At 40.1% G+C, this 18,171-nt stretch overlaps 1 protein-coding gene across 34 annotated transcripts in view; it reads left to right on the top strand.

Moving 5' to 3' along the window:
* The window catches only part of ATP6V0A1 (ATPase H+ transporting V0 subunit a1), a 45,437-nt gene that overhangs the window by 16,026 nt on the left and 11,240 nt on the right, over positions 1 to 18,171 (top strand). For 16 of the 34 annotated variants that reach the window (XM_020785606.3, XM_020785604.3, XM_020785598.3 and 13 more), the window contains 13 exons: positions 535 to 617; positions 808 to 901; positions 3,817 to 4,029; positions 4,531 to 4,681; positions 6,838 to 6,977; positions 7,599 to 7,756; positions 8,020 to 8,110; positions 9,778 to 9,896; positions 11,316 to 11,529; positions 12,824 to 12,931; positions 13,566 to 13,640; positions 16,785 to 16,892; positions 17,648 to 17,665. In XM_020785606.3, the coding sequence (XP_020641265.1) occupies positions 535 to 617; positions 808 to 901; positions 3,817 to 4,029; positions 4,531 to 4,681; positions 6,838 to 6,977; positions 7,599 to 7,756; positions 8,020 to 8,110; positions 9,778 to 9,896; positions 11,316 to 11,529; positions 12,824 to 12,931; positions 13,566 to 13,640; positions 16,785 to 16,892; positions 17,648 to 17,665 (1,572 nt within the window). The remainder of the gene's footprint in view (positions 1 to 534; positions 618 to 807; positions 902 to 3,816; positions 4,030 to 4,530; positions 4,682 to 6,837; positions 6,978 to 7,598; positions 7,757 to 8,019; positions 8,111 to 9,777; positions 9,897 to 11,315; positions 11,530 to 12,823; positions 12,932 to 13,565; positions 13,641 to 16,784; positions 16,893 to 17,647; positions 17,666 to 18,171) is intronic. The other 18 variants (XM_020785611.3, XM_078377897.1, XM_020785608.3 and 15 more) reach the window with 3 other exon arrangements.

The following is an 18,171-nucleotide window of genomic DNA, read 5'->3' as shown; positions in this document are numbered from 1 at the left end:
CTTGTCTGTGTTTTGCTTGAGTTCTCTACTGTCCTTGCATTGTAAAAAATATTTGGCAGTTCACCTGCCCTCTCTTTTGGTGGAATATTATGGCCCTTGTGTAATTGCATCTTTGGATGCTAGTGATTTTGAGACATTGAAGTAGTGGAAATGTTTCAAATTTGCCTTGTCCAGCATCCTAGGATTGCAGTAGGTTTGCCATGTATGATGAAAAACTTTTTGACTTTTCCACAATGCCACTGTTCAGGTCTTGCTCTGATGTTCTTTCAAAGAGCACAAAGCAATGTGCGTGATTTTGCTGCCATTTTAAATTCACATGTCCCTATGAAGTAGCTAGTGCAGTGGCTGAGCAGGGGATGTCAATCAGGGTCTTCTCAGACCAGGACTAATAGTCCTCTTTGCTACATTCCACACAGTGCATAACTCTGTGAATCAGTCCACACTGGTGCTCAGAGTTTTGTATAGTTAACTCCCCCAGATCATTTTGTTACTGCCCTAAGTGCCTACTTTCATCAGTTTCTTCTTTTTTCTTAGGGTGATTACGTGCACAAGTCTGTATTCATCATTTTCTTCCAAGGTGACCAGCTGAAAAACAGAGTCAAGAAGATCTGTGAAGGGTAAGCAGGTTGGACTTTGCTTCTAACCTAAGCAGCTCTATGAGTTCTTTTGTTCTTTGAAAGGTGAAAGATAATAGTGCTTTGCTCGTTATCTTTCGTTTTTCATATAGAGCTACTTTTCAATGTGAGTATCCCATTGCTTTTGTCATGTTATTTCTTTATCACTGTGAATAAGCTACGTCTCTTTCAGATTCCGGGCTTCTCTTTACCCCTGTCCAGAAACACCACAGGAAAGGAAGGAAATGGCTGCAGGAGTCAACACCAGGATTGATGACCTTCAAATGGTATAAAAGATGACAGGAGCAAGGGAGGGAGAGAGTTTCCTTATTGCTTAATTATATTGCCTTTATCTTGTAGGGCTCAATTGTTCTCTGTTGTGGCTTTCTGTACTGGGGGACATTCATCTATACGCCCACAGTGTACATTTGATGGTTAACACCAGTCATCTCTAGAACTGGGTGTGGTTTTTAAGCATCCTCCAATAATACCTGTCCTACATTTGTCCTAGAACTATGAAATGTTAATTTTCTTGTATGCCACTTTACATTAAAGAGATCAAATCAGAATATAAAATTTGCTTTTCAGAAAGTTCTGAAACAATCTGTGTTTTTTTAAAGTCATTAACTAGGAACAGTCATCCTTTCTACACAGTCCTTTGTCTTGCAGTGCTTTTTCCATCAAATGCTGTGATAGGGAGGGAAGAAGTGAACCTTCCCATGTTGAGAATTGTTACATACAGCACTGATGGTACCTGTCTGTCATGGGTTTGGAGGGAAAGTTCCATCCTATGGGGAGTGGAAGGCGGGACATCAGGGAGGAGGGGCTGTACTGTATATATATTTGGAGCTTGTGTGGAGAAGTTTAGTTGTGGGAGTTGGAGTCTGTGTGTCAGACTGGGTACAACTGTGTGTCAGTCAGTACCTACCTGATAGGTTCAGGTTTCTTTATAGGTAGCCAGAACTGATAGGTTCAGGGTCTGTGCTTTACTTTAAAGTGTTCTGTGTGAACCAAACTGTTGTATGTATGATTGAGACTAAGCCACGTTACAGTATCTTATTTACTTGATCTTTTTATTTACCCTGTTTGTTATTTAAATAAACCTTGTTCTTTTGTTTGTTAAAAATCCATTCCTGGTCTGTGTGACTCCTTATAGGGAATGGTTGGTGGCAGCATAATTAAAGTGTGGCATACTCCAGTAGGTCTGGGGTTGTCACAAGAATCACTTAATTTTTTCTTTTGCAGTTGTCTAATGGGAGGGTCAAGAAAGTGCTTGTCTTAAGTATTATACATGGCAATGCAGCAGCATGACTGGAACTGTGCAGCTAGTGATCCTGCATGGTCTCATACACTCATTTGTGTAGTTTTTATTCCTGCCTCCCCATGATGTAAGCTAAGCATTGTCTTGAAATGCAAGGGCAGCACGCATTTCTCACTTTTGGGTAAATACCATGAAAGTGGGGAGATTGTTCATTCTCTGGTGCAGAACTCAACATGCTGTGAGTGCTGGTTATTAAAGCACAAAACATAAGTATATTTTTTGAATATACATACTGTTTCAAACCAGAGGAGTGGAATATTTCCATAGATTATAAGATGGAGAAGGAATGTTTCATGTACCTCTTTCCATCTTTTCTTGGGTGTTAGATAAACAATGTAACTTTGAGCACAACTATATCATTTTATCTTGTGTATGGTCTCTTAAAATAAATTATTTATATCATGTACACTAACAAAAAATCCTGAAAACTTGTCTATCTCAGGGTACATTCTGTAGTCTTCTATGCCATCAAGTTGTCTCTTAGTTATGGTGAACGTATGAATGAGAGATCTCCAAAATGTTCTGTCTTCAACATCCTCGTTCAGTTCTTGTAAACTGGCTTCCTAGGGAGTCAATCCATTTTTTTAATTTGGTCTTCCTCTTTTCTTGCTGATTTCATCCTTTCTGAATATTGTTGTCTTTTCTAGAGAATCCTGCTTTCTCATTATGTGCCCAAAGTATGACAGCCTCAGGTTTTTTTATGTTTGCCTCCAGAGATAGTTCAAGTTTGATTTGCTCTAGGATTTATTTGCTCATCTTTCTGGCAATCCAGGGTATTCACAAAGCTCTTGTCAACCACCATATTTCAAAGGAATTCTTTTTCTCCTGACAGTTTTCTTAATTGTCCAGCTTTCACACACATACATGGTGATTGGGAATACATACAAGGGTGTGGATATCTTGGTGTGTAGGCATCCTTCAGTCTCGAAAGACTATGGTAGCGTGCTCTGTATGGAGGACTTGGAACAGCGTCTGGTGTGGCTGAGGAGGCCAATTCGAGAGTTACAATCTCTTCCACACTGAAGACAAATCCAATCTGTCCCCTGTCCAGCTCCCTGGTTTTGCTTCCTTTGTGACTTCCTCTTTGCCTCGGCCTGCTGGACAAGGGTCTCTTCAAATTGGGAGAGGCCGTGATGCACTGCCTGCCTCCAGGCTGAACGATCAGATGTCAGAGTTTCCCATCTGTTGAGGTCTATTCCTTGGTATTGGTCTCCAATAACACGTCCTTACACCAGATGACCTTTTCTAATTCTTTCATTGCTGCCCCTCTGAGTCTCAGTCTTCTATTGATATCTTGGCTGCATTCCCCAAATAGATTGCTGATTAAATCCAAGGTATACAGAATCTTTAACAACTTCAGTTTCTTCTTCTATAATCATGATTTGTGTCATCTTAATATGCAACTGCAGTGCTGCTTTGGCACTTTCTACTTTCACTGAAAGTCATTTCAAGTCATTGCTGCTTTCTGCCAGTAAGATGGTATCATATGGATATCTTAAATTAGTGATGTTTCCTCCACCAGTTTTCACTCTTCCTCCGTTGAAATCCAGTCTTTCTGTATGATATGTTCTGCATACTGATTGAACAGTTAAGGAAATAAAACACACTCTTGTCTGACATCTTTGTCTATAGGAAACAATTCTCTCTCCATATTCTGCTCTAATGATAGTTTCTTGTCCACAGTACAGGTTATGCATCAGGGCAATCAAGTGCCGAGGCATGCCCATTTCTTTTAGAACAACCCACAGTTTCTTATGATCCACACAGTCAAAGGATTTGCTGTAGTCTATGAAGGAGAGATCAAATGAATGTCTCTTATTTGTCAGCTCCTGTGCTTGACTATTAAGAGACATGGCCTGTTTTCCCTCATCCTGCCTCAAGGTGCTGAACCAAACAGAGGATCATCGGCAGAGGGTTCTGCAGGCTGCGGCAAAGAATGTCCGTGTCTGGTTCATAAAGGTGCGCAAGATGAAGGCAATCTATCACACTCTGAACCTCTGCAACATTGATGTGACCCAGAAATGCCTCATAGCTGAAGTCTGGTGTCCTGTTGCTGACCTTGACTCCATCCAGTTTGCTCTCAGGCGTGGAACAGTGAGTACAACCTATATTTTTAAACTTTGCTGTCTGCTCTAAAATTGCTGCTGGCATGTATGTTTATGGACAAAATACATGTGGGAAAATATGCGGATCTCAGAAGCCAAATTTATTTATTTGACTGAAAAACCTCTTATCTGAGCAATGAAGTTATTGTGTTTCTACCTAGGACTGTGAAACAACACTAACTGGTTTATTCCCTCGGTGTTTGTGAACACCTATGTATGAAAGATTGCCTTGATCTTCACTTTAAGAAAAAAAGAGAAGGCATAAGGCATGTAGCCAGGAGGGTAATGGATTGTGTCAATTAGTTTGCTGTTTGAGACTCAGATCTAATCTAAAATTTTCTTGCTTCTTTTTGGAGTAAACTTTTCCAAATAATTTGAGCCTACAAAGTAGCAACCTGTAGCCATTTCCAATATAATGAGGGCAGAAGTATTGGGAGAACAGGGACAATAAACCACTTTCTCTAATGACACATATGTCTGTATGTAACAGGAACACAGCGGCTCCACTGTGCCCTCCATTCTAAACAGGATGCAGACCAACCAGACTCCTCCTACATACAACAAGACCAACAAATTCACTGCTGGGTTTCAAAACATAGTAGATGCCTATGGCATTGGAACCTATCGAGAGATCAATCCAGGTAATGATGATTGGCATACCAAGGGCAGCCCTTTTAACTAAGATGCTTCCTTTTTTCTTCCCCGCCCCTGCCCTCCGTCATGTAGCTGTGTTGAGGCATGCCGTGGTGGTGGTTCACTTTCCCTAAAGGTGACATAGACAGGAGATTTTTCTCTCCGTTCTCTTAGTAAATTTCCAAGAATGTACATCCTTTTTTTTACAATACAAATATATTCAAAGTGATTCCCAGTAGAATGTTAAAGAAAACCTTAAGTCACTAGAACCACAACATAAAACCCATCAGTAATAAAGTATTACATAATGATGGCAAAGTATTTTAGATTAAAATATAATTCAGGACAATTGATTTGTAAGGAATACCTACAACAACTTAAGAGAGCTTTACATACTGCATAAATACTTCTAGGATGTGTCTTTTCTGATACAACTGCTGCATTTATCTTTTTGAGATTCCGTGAACATAAGCACTTATACTTTTAGCTGTAGGGCACACCTTTTGATAGCCAAGCACAGATAACATGTGCACTTAGCCAGGCCAGATAACACCAGTGCATGTCCTAAAATCCCTTGAATAGCCTACAAGACTTACAGGACAGGTCTTGATGAGGATAGCTCTGCCAGATATCTAGTAATCAGAAGCATAATGCCTCTGAAGAAGCACACTCTATTTCTAGTTACCTTATATAATGGCAGGATATGAATAAATATGTTGTAGAGCTGAGACTGTGAAATGCACTCTCTTCAGAACTGAGATCAGTTTCTACTCTTGGCTGCTTTTAAGTAGGGTGTAAAAACACATATTTAAAAATGACAGGTGATGTTTGATCTACTGTATTGTTTCAGTGTTGTAGTTGACTGCAGTGGTTTTTATGTTAGAGTTGATTTTACTTGCTTCTAGTGGTTTTATGGTTAAATTTGGTTTTATTTGTTTTAGTCCTTTAGGAATAAAAATCTTGAGCAGTGCTTTGTAGTGGAAAGGCAGAGTACATATGTAAGAAATAAATTCCTAAAACTAAATAAATAAGTGTCACTGTGTTTTTCAAATGTGGATCTCTATGTAGCCGCAACATAACTAGCCATCTATCAGAAGGGATATACAGTATGAGGAAATTCTAAAATTTGCAGAAAAACCAAAAGGGGGAGGGCAGGGACTGAGAATGAAAGCCATAATCAGAAACAGCTCAGTTAAGGAGTAAGCAAGCTCAATGGGCATAGAATGCTGCCTTAATGCAGGGAGAGGACAGAAGGGAAGGGCTGGAATTCTCTATAGCAGCTGTCCTTGCAGCTCCACTGCTGTTACTGGTTCCCTTGAAGGAAACATGGAGAGCTCAACAGGAAATGAATAGAGTGTATCAGAAAAGGGTAGGGCAAGTTGAACTCTGAATAAGAGTTGGAGGTTCAGCTTGTCATGGCAGAGTTTAAATGCATCTCATTGAATCTGTTTAAAACAGCAGTCATATTAGTTCATATCCAGTGGAATATAGGACAGTTTGAAAAACAACTATATAAAAGATGAGAAAGTTCCTTACCAGTATAATTTCGTTTTCTTCCAGTCCCTTTACCTCGGATCTCTTCTGTTAATGCAGTATCTTCCTAGTAGGCATAACTGATTTTTGTGGGAGAAGAAGAAGGCTGTTTTAGAAATGGATCTGAACACTGAGAAGGAAAACTGTGAGCTGGTGTGTCAGCTTACTTTTTAATCTAATTTAAAAGAGCATGAGGCTAATTTCCTCACATAAGAAGTTTTGTTTATCTGGTTATGTTGATCTGAATAACTTTGTTCCAAACCAGAGAGCTTTTTCTAAGATAGCATTGGCTTCTGAAAGAATATCTGGCTTGAAAAGTTACACAGAACTCTGTTGAGATAATTTATTTCATGAGATAATTTATTTCAATGTAACTAAGAATATGATTAGTATTTATACAAATGTTTAACCATTTTTTGTGTGTGTGTCTGGTGCCTATAGACAGTCCCAGTGAGATTTTCAGCAACAGATCTGCAAAACCTTTTTTTTTTTTTTTTGGCTCATGAGTAGTCTGTAGGACTAGATCTCAGGATCTGCTAGACTCAAAATTCATCATCAGGTACTCTTTTTCCTGGTAGGTGGTCTTTGGTGTTCCATCGTGGGCTAATCTTGACTCTTCTATCCTTCCCAGCTCCATACACAATCATCACCTTCCCGTTCCTGTTTGCTGTGATGTTTGGGGATTTTGGCCATGGAATTCTTATGACATTTTTTGCTGTGTGGATGGTGATCAGGGAAAGCCGTATCCTGTCACAGAAGAATGATAATGAGGTAACAAGGACTGAGCCCTACTGGGGGTGTAGAGGCTACAAGGAGGGAATATAAGAAAAAATGAAACATAGTCCCTGCTTCCTTGATTTGTTTCATTTTTTTCTGTAATAATGATAATTTGGTCTTCACAGAGAGGATGGAAAAATTGGCTGAGTGCTCCTGGACTTACAGTTCCTGTAGTCATAGTTTCACAGTGTTTGAAATGCTTCTAAGAAATAAGAAGACTAGTGAGTTTTGAGCTGTGTAGAAACACACAGCTAGCATTTGATCCCAGGGAGACCAGGGATGCAAATAAGGATACCTTTTGTTTATCTTAATTTTATTAAATGTAAGCAGAATTTGTTTTGACATTCAAATTTTGAAAAAGAGTTTCTCGCTCCTTAGTACGAATCTGTCCAACTTCTAAGGCTCCTTTTGTTCTGCCTCATCTCCTTGCACATAGCAATTGGCATTCTCAGTAGCAGCTTTTTCCTTCCAGACCAGGGCCAGGGTCATTGGAGAGATTGTTCTTGGGGTTGCATTGTCCTTTTGTGCTTTTTAAATGCAGGATCCTAGTTGCATATCTCTCACTCGCTTGTTTTTAATGTGTTTCTCCTCCTCCCCCAATTCTTCTTCTGCTAGATGTTCAACACCATTTTCAGTGGCCGGTACATCATTCTCCTGATGGGATGTTTTTCCATTTACACTGGCCTGATTTATAATGACTGTTTCTCGAAATCCCTCAATATGTTTGGGTCATCCTGGAGCGTTCGGCCAATGTTTCAGAAAAGCAACTGGTCGTAAGTGATGAGATGCCTGTGAAGGCAGAAAATTATTGACTTGGGAAGATAATCTGGATGGTAGCAGTCAGAAAGGGGGAGGGAGCAGCAGCATCAGTCCCGTAACATCTTCCACAACAGATATTTTCTTCGTCCAATAGTAAAAAATAGCTGAATTGTCCCTCCCACCCCAACAGTGCCAAACATACATTTGGCTCTATTATATCTGTGCTTTATCTCTGAAATGGTATTTCATGTGTGGCTTTCTGCTCTCTTCCACACAGAGAGGCTCTTCTCAAGGAGTATCCTGTGCTTCAGCTTGATCCTGATATTGAAGGTGTCTTTGGTGGGGCATACCCATTTGGCATAGATCCAGTAAGCATTCCCATTTCCCATTCTCTCTCTTCCTTTGCCTTGTCTTCCACCCTCCTTTCTTCTCTGTTCTCTTCTTGCCTTGCTCATCTTGGTTGGTATCTTTTCTGACCAGTAGAGTTGTTGAGACATTAATTGCAAGAATGGTCTGAACGTGATAGGTCCAAACTCTGTTCACGGGATGGGCAAGAGCTATTGGTAGATAATGTAGAATAAGGTGGTAACATTCCAGACTCTGTCACGTCTGCCCATGCAGTGAACTCCTGCCATATGGTTAAATGGTTTATTGAGGAAAGGGCTATGCTAAATGTCTTCCCTTCTGGGATGCTAGATTACCACAATCAGGAGGCCCTTTATGTTATGGGAGGCATTCACATGTACGACTCTTTAATCCCATGCCCCCACCCCTCCCCAAACTTCATTGGCGCACTCAAGGAATTCTGCCACATCAGTCTAAGATGGCTCTAAAATTCACAAATAAATTCTGTGCTGTTGATCTGTCCACTAGAAGGAAGTGAGCCATGATGCTTCTGCTGAATGGAAGTTAATTTCTTTCTTTAAAAAAAAAAGTACTACATGAGGATTAGGACTTTAGAGTATTGATGACAATGAACTTGAGCTACAGTCCAAAAGCAACGAATTGGGAGTCTTTGAGACATGATGTGAGAATGTGATGTGCTGAAGTCTCTCTCTGTATTCAAAATTTCCACAGAAGCAGCTTTAAAACCACTAGCCTTGACTACGATTATTTATTTATTTATTTATTAGTTTTATTTATAGGCCACCTTTCTCCCTATAAGGGGATTCAAAATGGCTCACAGTATTAAAAACAATAGAATTAAAACACAATGAGCATTTAAAGACAATAATACTGCTTAAAATACATTGAAAGATTAAAAATATTTCAAACTTTAAAAAGAAACTTAACTAAAAATGGCATTCAAGGGACTCAGTTATGCCTGTTAAAATTGTTAAAAGGGATTATTTATTCACCATTCTTTTTAGACAGCTTTGCTGGCCCTGGCTATATGTTTTTGCTCTTTAATACTCATGCTGGGTTGCACCAGGCCTACGCTGGGCACTTTTAAGAGTCAACTAAAAACATGGTTGTATGTTCAGGCCTTCCTTCTATATTTAATTCTTTCTTTATTTTTTCTTTCATTTATTATTTGTTTTATTATTGTATGTGTTATGGACTGTTTGTAAAATTCTTATGTTTTCGTATACACCTTATTGGAAGCCGCCCAGAGTGGTCGACCAGACCAGATGGGTGGGATATAAATCAAATAAATAAATAAATAAATTTCTCTAAAATGTTAAACAGATGGGGGGGAACATAGTCTGTTTCAGGTTTTGGTGCCCCCCCCCCCGATTTGAGATGTAGGGACCTATTTAAAATAGAATACCCACCACTTGGGTTGTTTGGAGTTGCAAAATTCATTTTACTCTTCACCCGCCTCTCCCTTAGACTTGTAGTCTGAGATGCATAAGGAAGATCAGCCAATATTAGTCCGAAGGATACACTCTGAAGCAAAATAAATTTAATTAATCAATAACCATCTCATCATGATGTTGGCCTGAATGTATTTAACCAACTCTTCCATTATAAGCTCCTTTATTCTTTTCTTCCTTCTGTTGTTCTAAATGCTGCTGTCTTGATTTTGTGCTAGATCTGGAATATTGCCACCAACAAGCTGACGTTCCTCAACTCTTTCAAGATGAAGATGTCAGTCATTCTTGGTATCATCCACATGACCTTTGGGGTCACTCTCAGTCTTCTCAACCACATGTGAGTGTGATCCTCTTTTCTTAAATTACAAATGATAAAAAAATAGATTAAATTATATCATTATAAATATAAAACGATAAGTAGTATTCCACTTAACCTAAATCAATTATAGGTCATATTACTTTAATTAGCTGTTTGTTTATAAACAGTTTACCATTCAGTTCCAAGCCCTCTATGTATAGATAATACCTAGTGCTACAAAGATGAAAAGAACCTGTTAAATCCTTTTACTTAAATCCTGTTATTAGGTCCAGCATAATACTGTAATCCTGCATATTATTTATTCTATCATATTCTTTGATATATTTTATTCTAATATCAGAAAATTCAAAAGTAAAAATAGTCTTGAATTTTTAACTGTTTTTTATACCTCAGCAAAGATTAGTCACTGGTTCCTTTATTCCAATAATTTATAAAGCTATGTCAGTATTCCAGAGAGTTGTTTCTTATCCTATGTCATTTCCAGACTTTTTTTTAAAAAAGTACTTTAAGACAGTCATGTAAAATAAAACTACAATGGTTGCTAGTCCACAGAAATATTTGTGGTCCTGTTGGGGCCTGGCTGGAGGGGAGTGGAAGGCTGATTTTATGCTTGACAGAAAGAAAGGAGTTTCCCTTCTCTAGGCATGTGCTTGAGTTCCGTTCTAGGCAGGGAGAAGATACAAAGCCAGAGCTAGACCAATACATGCTAGGGGTCTAAGGAATGTCAAGATTAAGAAACACTATAGCATTGCCCTCCAAAATGTTTATTACTCTAACAGAGCAGATGTTTAGTATTTGTTGTTGCATCTGATTGTATTTAGAAGCTCCTCATATTCTCAGACGTTAAGCTGTATCTTAGTTTGTGCCCAAATCTTACACTGAGCACAGTGTTTCATCTCTCCAGCTGTCACCTCGCTCAATTGACAACATAGAATTTTGTGTTATGTGTTGCCTTCAGACTAGTTCTGAAATGTTTCTTAAAGCTTTTTTTAACAGCTTAGATTCTTGCGCAATGTATCTGTTTTCTGCTCTTTGGCTAAAAGTAGCTGCATATATTTTTCATTTTTTGAGCCACTGATAATCAGTATCTGTATTTCATATCACCATCAAACACATCTGGAAGCAATATGTTTGAATGATAATATACAGCATATTTCCTTAATAGTATAGAGTACAATTTTCCAGCACTTCTTCACATCCTTGAAAATCCATCAGATAGGTCTACAGTCAGCTTGAGCCTGTTACTGGCAAAAAGTCAATACTTTTTATTTTGCAGCTTATAGGAATATTAGCATCATAGATATGGTGTTTTATCACCAGCATCTATTAAATAGTTAGAATATCACATGAATGGTTTTGTAACTCATTAGTGGAATGCAATGTCTAAAAGATTTTTAAATCACTTGTAAAAATGTGTGTCTGTTTATGCCCCTGTAGCTACTTCAAGAAACCTCTGAATATCTACCTTGGGTTTATCCCTGAAATTATCTTCATGTTATCGCTATTTGGCTATCTGGTCATCCTCATCTTCTATAAATGGACAGCCTATGATGCTAAGAACTCAATGCATGCACCCAGCCTTCTCATCCACTTCATCAACATGTTTCTCTTTTCCTATGACCCTAAGGACACAATGCTTTATAAAGGGCAGGTATGTGGTCTGGAGAAGATAGATACTGGAATATATTTTTTACATGTTGGTGTTTAAGGTGTGAAGATGAACTAGTAGTGTGAAAGGAGGGCAAGAATCTCATATCTGCACTTTTAAAAATCACAACACAGAATGTGAGCTAGGTCTTGTGGGCAATTGTTTACAAGCCATAGTGAGCAAAAAAATTGTGCGAGAATCTGGATCCGGCACTCACCATGGAAACCCAGGTAGTGTCAATGGTCCTCTCCACTTATTTCCATCTCTGGTGGATTGCCCAGCTGCATCCCTATCTTGATGTTGGGGCGCTCACCACTCTGGTCCATGTGCTTGTAATCTCAAGATTAGACTACCATGTAGCACTCTACATGGGCTACCTTTGACATTGATGCGGAAGCTTCAAATGGTGCAGAATGCGGCAGCCAGACTTCTCACTGGGGTGAGAAAACATCAGCATATTTCCCCCACTCTGGCTGCCTTGCATTGGCTGCCCGTTTGTCTCCGCATTGATTTCAAGGTGTTAATAATGACATACAAAGCCCTAAACGGTTTAGGACCTCGATATCTAGCAGAACACCTCCTCCCACCTAGATCTACCCAAATCACTTGTTCTAGCCTGGAAGGGCGGCTGAAGGGCCTAATGCTGAGGGAGGCCCAGAGAGAAAGAACAAGAAAACCGGGCCTTCTTGGCAGTGGCCACTCGCCTCTGCAACAGTCTGCCCACAGAGATCTGTCTGGCTCCCTCGCTGGGTGTTTTTAAGAGCAAACTTAAGACCTTTCTCTTTAGGCAGACTTTTCCTCCTGTCATCACCTAATTACTTTTGCCATCTTGAATTATATTATTACTGTTGTCTTTATTTTATTATATTGTTTTTCTTTTATCCATTATTGTTAGTCGCACAGAGTAGACTTTGGTCTAGATGGGCAGGGCATTAAATAAATAAATAAATAAATAAATACGTACGTACATACGTACGTACACACATACATACATACATAGAATGGATGACAAAAGGGCTTTCTATCATAAGATGTGTTAGCATTTATAGAATAAATTCTTAGTTCTGGTTTAAAAGCCAGTTTCTAAATGGTGTCGTGATAGGAGAGCATTGATATATTTTGCTGAAAGAGTTCAGGGGTGGGGAGCTGGGGTGTCTAGTCAACAATAGTAGCTAGCTGCTGACATGCTGCTCTTTGTTTCCCTCGCTTTCATCTGTAAAACTACAAAGTTTGATGGGGACAGGATCTAACTGCACACGTGTACTTGCAACACTGATTTGTCTTGTCCTCCCCACAGAAAGGTCTCCAGTGTTTCCTGGTAGTGGTGGCAATGATGTGTGTACCATGGATGCTTGTTGCCAAACCCTTGGTCCTTCGCCAGCAGTACTTGCGAAGAAAGCACCTGGTGGGTTACTCTCTTTGCTTTTTAAAATACTGTACTCTTCGAAGTCTTGATCCATATGCATGCATTTGCCACACAGTGGTTGGGACCCAAATAACTCATTAAGGTGTTTCTGACCCATTGGGTGTTTTGATTCTCTTTTGGATGACAGACCCCCTATATTACCAAACAGCTTTGGAAATTCTCATTGGTTTTGAAAGGGATTGCCATGTGAAAAGGGGAATGTTGTTTTGAGGAAACAGAAACCCAAACAGCCACTGGAATGTGTAGAGATTGTGAGGTTCTTCTGGACCCAGGCCTGTAAGAGGAAAGTTGCCTTTTTGGGTATTGCCAAGCTGATTGTTTGGGAATCCTAACGACATCAGCAGGGGCATCTAGAATTGTTACTCCCAAAACATGTTATGCTTGTCTTGTCCCCAGAGTTCTGCCTCTGGCTCGTGGCTGTGGTGTTCTTGTGACAAGCACATCGTGAGGAACTGTTAGGATGCAACAGCCCTTCGAAGTGCAGCTCAGTTAAAGACACTCCCTCTTCCTTCTCTGACCATCTCATTCTCCCACAACCCTTCCATTCGTCTCCCTTTTTTTTCTCTTTGTTTTTCTTCGCCTTTCCCATTTTTTTCCTTCCATTTGCTATCAGGAAGGGCAGCCCGCGGAGCCCCCTGTCAACCCAGCCCAGAGCCCGCAGGCAGTAGAGGCAGCAGCGGGTGCAACAGTGAGTGGATTAAAAATATGCCAAATGATGCACATGGCGAGAATGGGAGTTGCCAAGGGCTTTGGAAAATGTCTGCCTTGAGGAGGAGGATTATCACAGTGGTCCTTTCCTTGAAAAGACACATTCCAAATTCTGCACTCACTCACAGAGGGGAACTGATGCAACTGAATATTGTGTTGGATGTTTCAAGCCGTGGTTTGTATGCTAAGGAACTCCTGCACTTGTGTTGCAGTAGATTCTGGGCCTTGTTCTTGTGCTAGAGTGGGTTATCTTTGGCACTCTGAATGATTTGGACATCAACTCCAAGAAGTCTTGTTCTAAGGTGTGCACTCTCCCTTATTTGGAGTGCTAGAGAGATTTTTTGGGCCTTGCTGTTCCTCTGTGCAAGTTGAGGTATGTTGGAATACACCTGCTACTCCCTTCTGGAGGCATACTGTAGGGGGAGATCAACAATGACAAACAAGTTGTTTTATGGGCAGCGTGTCTGTCTTTATTGATTTTATTGCAGAACCCTGATAAGCCTTGGAGAAAACTCAGTGTTCACGAGAGCTTAGTTTGAAAACCACTGTTGAAGCATAAAGATGTTTTCACTTAAGTCTGAAATAATGCTGCTGCCACTCATTTCTAGATGCCATGCCCTTTAAGTATTGCATAGTTGCCTGTTATTCTGTAGACTCATCTTGCCTGCTTATCGTTATGACCTTGTCCAGCCAGGACTTTTCTGTTCAGTACACTTTTAATTTTACATACCATGTTTTCCAGCTGTCGTACAAGGTGATGTCTCTTTAGCAGTGCCACTCCTTCTGAATTCACATCTTTGGCCTGCACCAGTTTCTTATTGTCTGCTATTAACTGCACTCTTTGAAAATTGCTGTGACAGTGCACTGAATTATTTGGTGTCCAGTTTTTATGCGTGCTCGCAGTTCTCTGTGCTGTTATAAGTACTGGTAGATGAAAAGGCTATTTAGGATCAGTGTTCTGTGATTATACTCCAAAAATTTATCTTGAAGTTATGTGAGTGGAACACCTCAATGTTGTTGCCCTGTCACGTTCTTGAAACAGATAATATGATTATGAATTGAAAATTAGGTAATATCCAGCGTCCTACTGGTCTTCATTTACAGTTTGTGTAACTTGCTGGTTGTGGATAACTGACAGTGTACAAGGGCATATCTCAGTTGTGCAGTTAGGCCCTTGCATTTGCACCCAAACAAGATATACTCCAACACCTTGTCAATTAGCCATGACAAGTTACACAAACATCATTAGGATTCTGGCTGTTGTATTTAGATGTTAATTTAGATGAAACCTTCAGTCCTGCTGTGTAATTGGACATTAAATGGAAAATCTGCCTCTTGAGAACTGTTTTTGCACTTGGAGATAGAAGAGGATTCTAATCTTCAAATTTAAGCAGGGTGATAATGTAAGAACTGTCCTGCTTTGTCAGGAAAAACAAAAGCAGTACTGCCCTATAGTGCTTAAAGTGCTCTGGATGGTTTACATTTTTTAAAATTATGCAGACTACACTTTGCACCCCCACCCCAGCAAGCTAGGTACTAATTTTATCAACCTCAGAAGGATGTAAGGCTGAGTCAACCTTGAGCTAGCTACCTGAGCCCAGGATTAAACTCAGATTGTGAGCAGAGTCTTCACTACAGTAGTGCAATTTAACCACTCTACCATGAGCCTCCTTACACAACTTCCTCAAGCAGCCTGATTCCACTGGATTCTTGCATGTAAGCAAGAAGATGGTGAACATTTCAGTATCTGTTGTTCAGAATTATACTGTGTAAGTCATAGTTAATGAAATCGAAAGCCTTAATAGTTGGAGTAACTGGCTGAGTGAGATGAAGCATGTTGCTGTGGAGCCAGGTGTCAGAGGTTTGATTCCCTACTGTGCCCTGTAGGAGAAGAGCAATCCTATGTGGGCTTGGGCGAGCTATGGAGTTGCAGTGTGCCCCCAGAAAAAGGGAGTCAGCAGCCCACTTCTGAGGACTCTGTACCTAGAAAACCCTAGGAGGGTTTGCCTTACGTCAGAATCAGCTTGAGAGCACCTAATTATTATTAATGGTGGAGGTAGCTTTTTCTCTATCAAGTTGCACAGGGTGTGGTGTTTAATCTTTCTTAGTGAATCATTTAAATTTCTGAACTATTCTTACTTATTTGTTCCTTTTTAAAACACTCAATATCAACAAGTGCAGCTATGTATCCTGGACAGTGTGTTCCTATAACAAAAACACAGACCCTGTTGATTTGTCAGACCCATGTTGCTGTTATAGTATATTGCTTTCTGATATTTGAAGAGAGCTGCGCACACAGGAGCTGAGAGTCCGCAATGGCTGAACGCATGCCCAAAAGAGGAGTGGCTTCTTCAGGCTGGGTCTCCCATGTAAGGGCAGATCTGAGTGTCTCTGCTGGTGTTGGGAATGGGTGAAGAGGGCAGTCAGTGTCAACCACACCCACCAAGAGATATGTGCTGCAATTTTTGTGTGCCAGCACATGATTTCTTCCGTATGCTACGGATTGAATCTTCTCCAGGGAGTATCTGAGGGTTTCTTGCTCATGTTGATCATGTGTCATCCTTCCTAAGCAAAGGAGAGTCTCTGTTTCTCCCTCTCTCCCTCCCTTTTTCTACTCCTCTCCCAAGCTCTTAATTTTGGGTTTCATTTTAAAAGGTCGTGTGTTTGCTTGGAATAGCTTCAGCTTTTGCTTTGGAAACGAAGCAGAACTGAGCATCAGGATTTTTCCTAGAGAAGCAACAGTGTACATAGGCCAAGGTGTACTTTGCTATGAATTCTTTACTTTTATAGCTTAAAAAAGCAAATGTGCAATGATCAAGTTAGTCTAAAACATTGCGGTGCTTGTGGTAAGAAATCAAAATAGCATCCATTCAGTCCCGAAGCATGTTTCCTGAGGTGCAGTTCCACAGTTCTTGTTCCATTGAATTATTCCATGCAAGAATTTCTCAGTGAGTCAAATCTGTATGTTGTTTGCTGCTGTCTTTATTTGAACCCATAATTCACTGCCAATGGTGACTGTTTTCCTTGTCTCATGTTATGGCCCTCTCTAGCATCTAGCCCTGCATGTTTCTAAAACATGGACCATTTGTATGTCTTCTCTTGTTTTCTTGGTTGCCTGTTTTAGGGGACGCTCAATTTTGGCGGCATCCGTGTAGGCAATGGACCAACTGAAGAAGATGCCGAGATAATCCAACATGACCAGCTTTCAATCCATTCAGAGGAGGGAGAAGAGGTAATACCCTCCTTTCTTTTGTCTTGTGGATAAAATGATTAGAAAGTGTAAATGTTGTAAAATCCTCTTTCCAAATAATATCAGATTAAACTAAGTCTTGTTACAGTACTTGTTCCGTCCTCTCTTGCTGCTTGCACTCTGACTAGTACTAGCTAAAAATTAATTCCTACAAGAACAGAGCAAAAGCAGGATATTTTAATGGATGCGTGTTGTCCCACTAATGTTTATCTTAAGGCAACTAGTTCTGATACTTGTGAATGTTGTAAAAGTCAATTAAACATCCCACTTTAAGGGTGGTGAGAGTAAGCACTGAATGTGAAGAGGGGGTTGCCTGCAAAAGCGTGCACTGGTCACTGACCTATTACTCATCCTCCAACACAAAGCATGTGGTACACTTGCGGGGTTCCAATTACTTTTACAGTTGGTACAGCAGCACTGTCTAAAATAGGGTAATAGTCCCCTGTTGCAATTGACGGAGTTAAAGCTGAGAGCTAATGGTTTGCTTATGGCCAGTTTGTGAGATTGTGGTTGATGTGATCTGGAAGGTTCGTGGCTTGCAGTGTCTCCTCTGTGGGCATTGCTGTTTTGCCAGTGTGACATGAAAGATAGTGACAATATTGCCTTTTAGGATGCTGGGCTGAAAGAGGGAGGTTTGTTGCTGGGCAGAGGGCACAACTGTGTTGATCAACTAACTTGTTTCTCTTGTGTAAGAAATGGTGCCTGACCAAAACTGAATGTTCCCTTGTGTTTTCAAGCCTACTGTGGAGGAAGTGGTAAGCCTGTAGCCAGTTTATGTGCCTGTGTTCATCCAGACCATTTCTCCCATCAATATAAATTGTTGTGTAGAATTAAGCATACATGCATTTGTGACTTGGAAGTTATTTTTTTTGCAAAGCTGTCTTCTTCTCATAATCATAGACCATTATTAATCATTTCTGTGGAAAACTGCTTCATTTTTATTTTTTAAAATAACCGACACATGTTTGAGCCGCTGCATATGCTTGTAGGGGTCCTTCTGCATTGTTATTAAGGCTTGAGCTGCATGTCAGGGGTTAGCATAACAACGTCACAAAGTTTCCTTGGCCTTTGGAAGGAACTTGGATATAACTGTACCTTTAAACTTACTCTCCCTCACTTGGCTTTCTTAGCCTTATCATAAGAAACGCCTTTGCTCCCTCACATAGATCTTCTTTTTGTTCCTATGGTTATTCCCTGAAGATATGGCAAGAGGAAAGAATACCTCACAGGTCATTAATGAGTTTCTGTGTGTGCCCCCATC

This window comes from Pogona vitticeps, chromosome 6 (assembly GCF_051106095.1).
Source record: "Pogona vitticeps strain Pit_001003342236 chromosome 6, PviZW2.1, whole genome shotgun sequence".
NCBI classification, from domain to species: domain Eukaryota; kingdom Metazoa; phylum Chordata; class Lepidosauria; order Squamata; family Agamidae; genus Pogona; species Pogona vitticeps.
The sequence above is the reverse complement of the archived record's forward strand: the minus strand, read 5'-3'. Positions and strand labels throughout refer to the sequence as shown.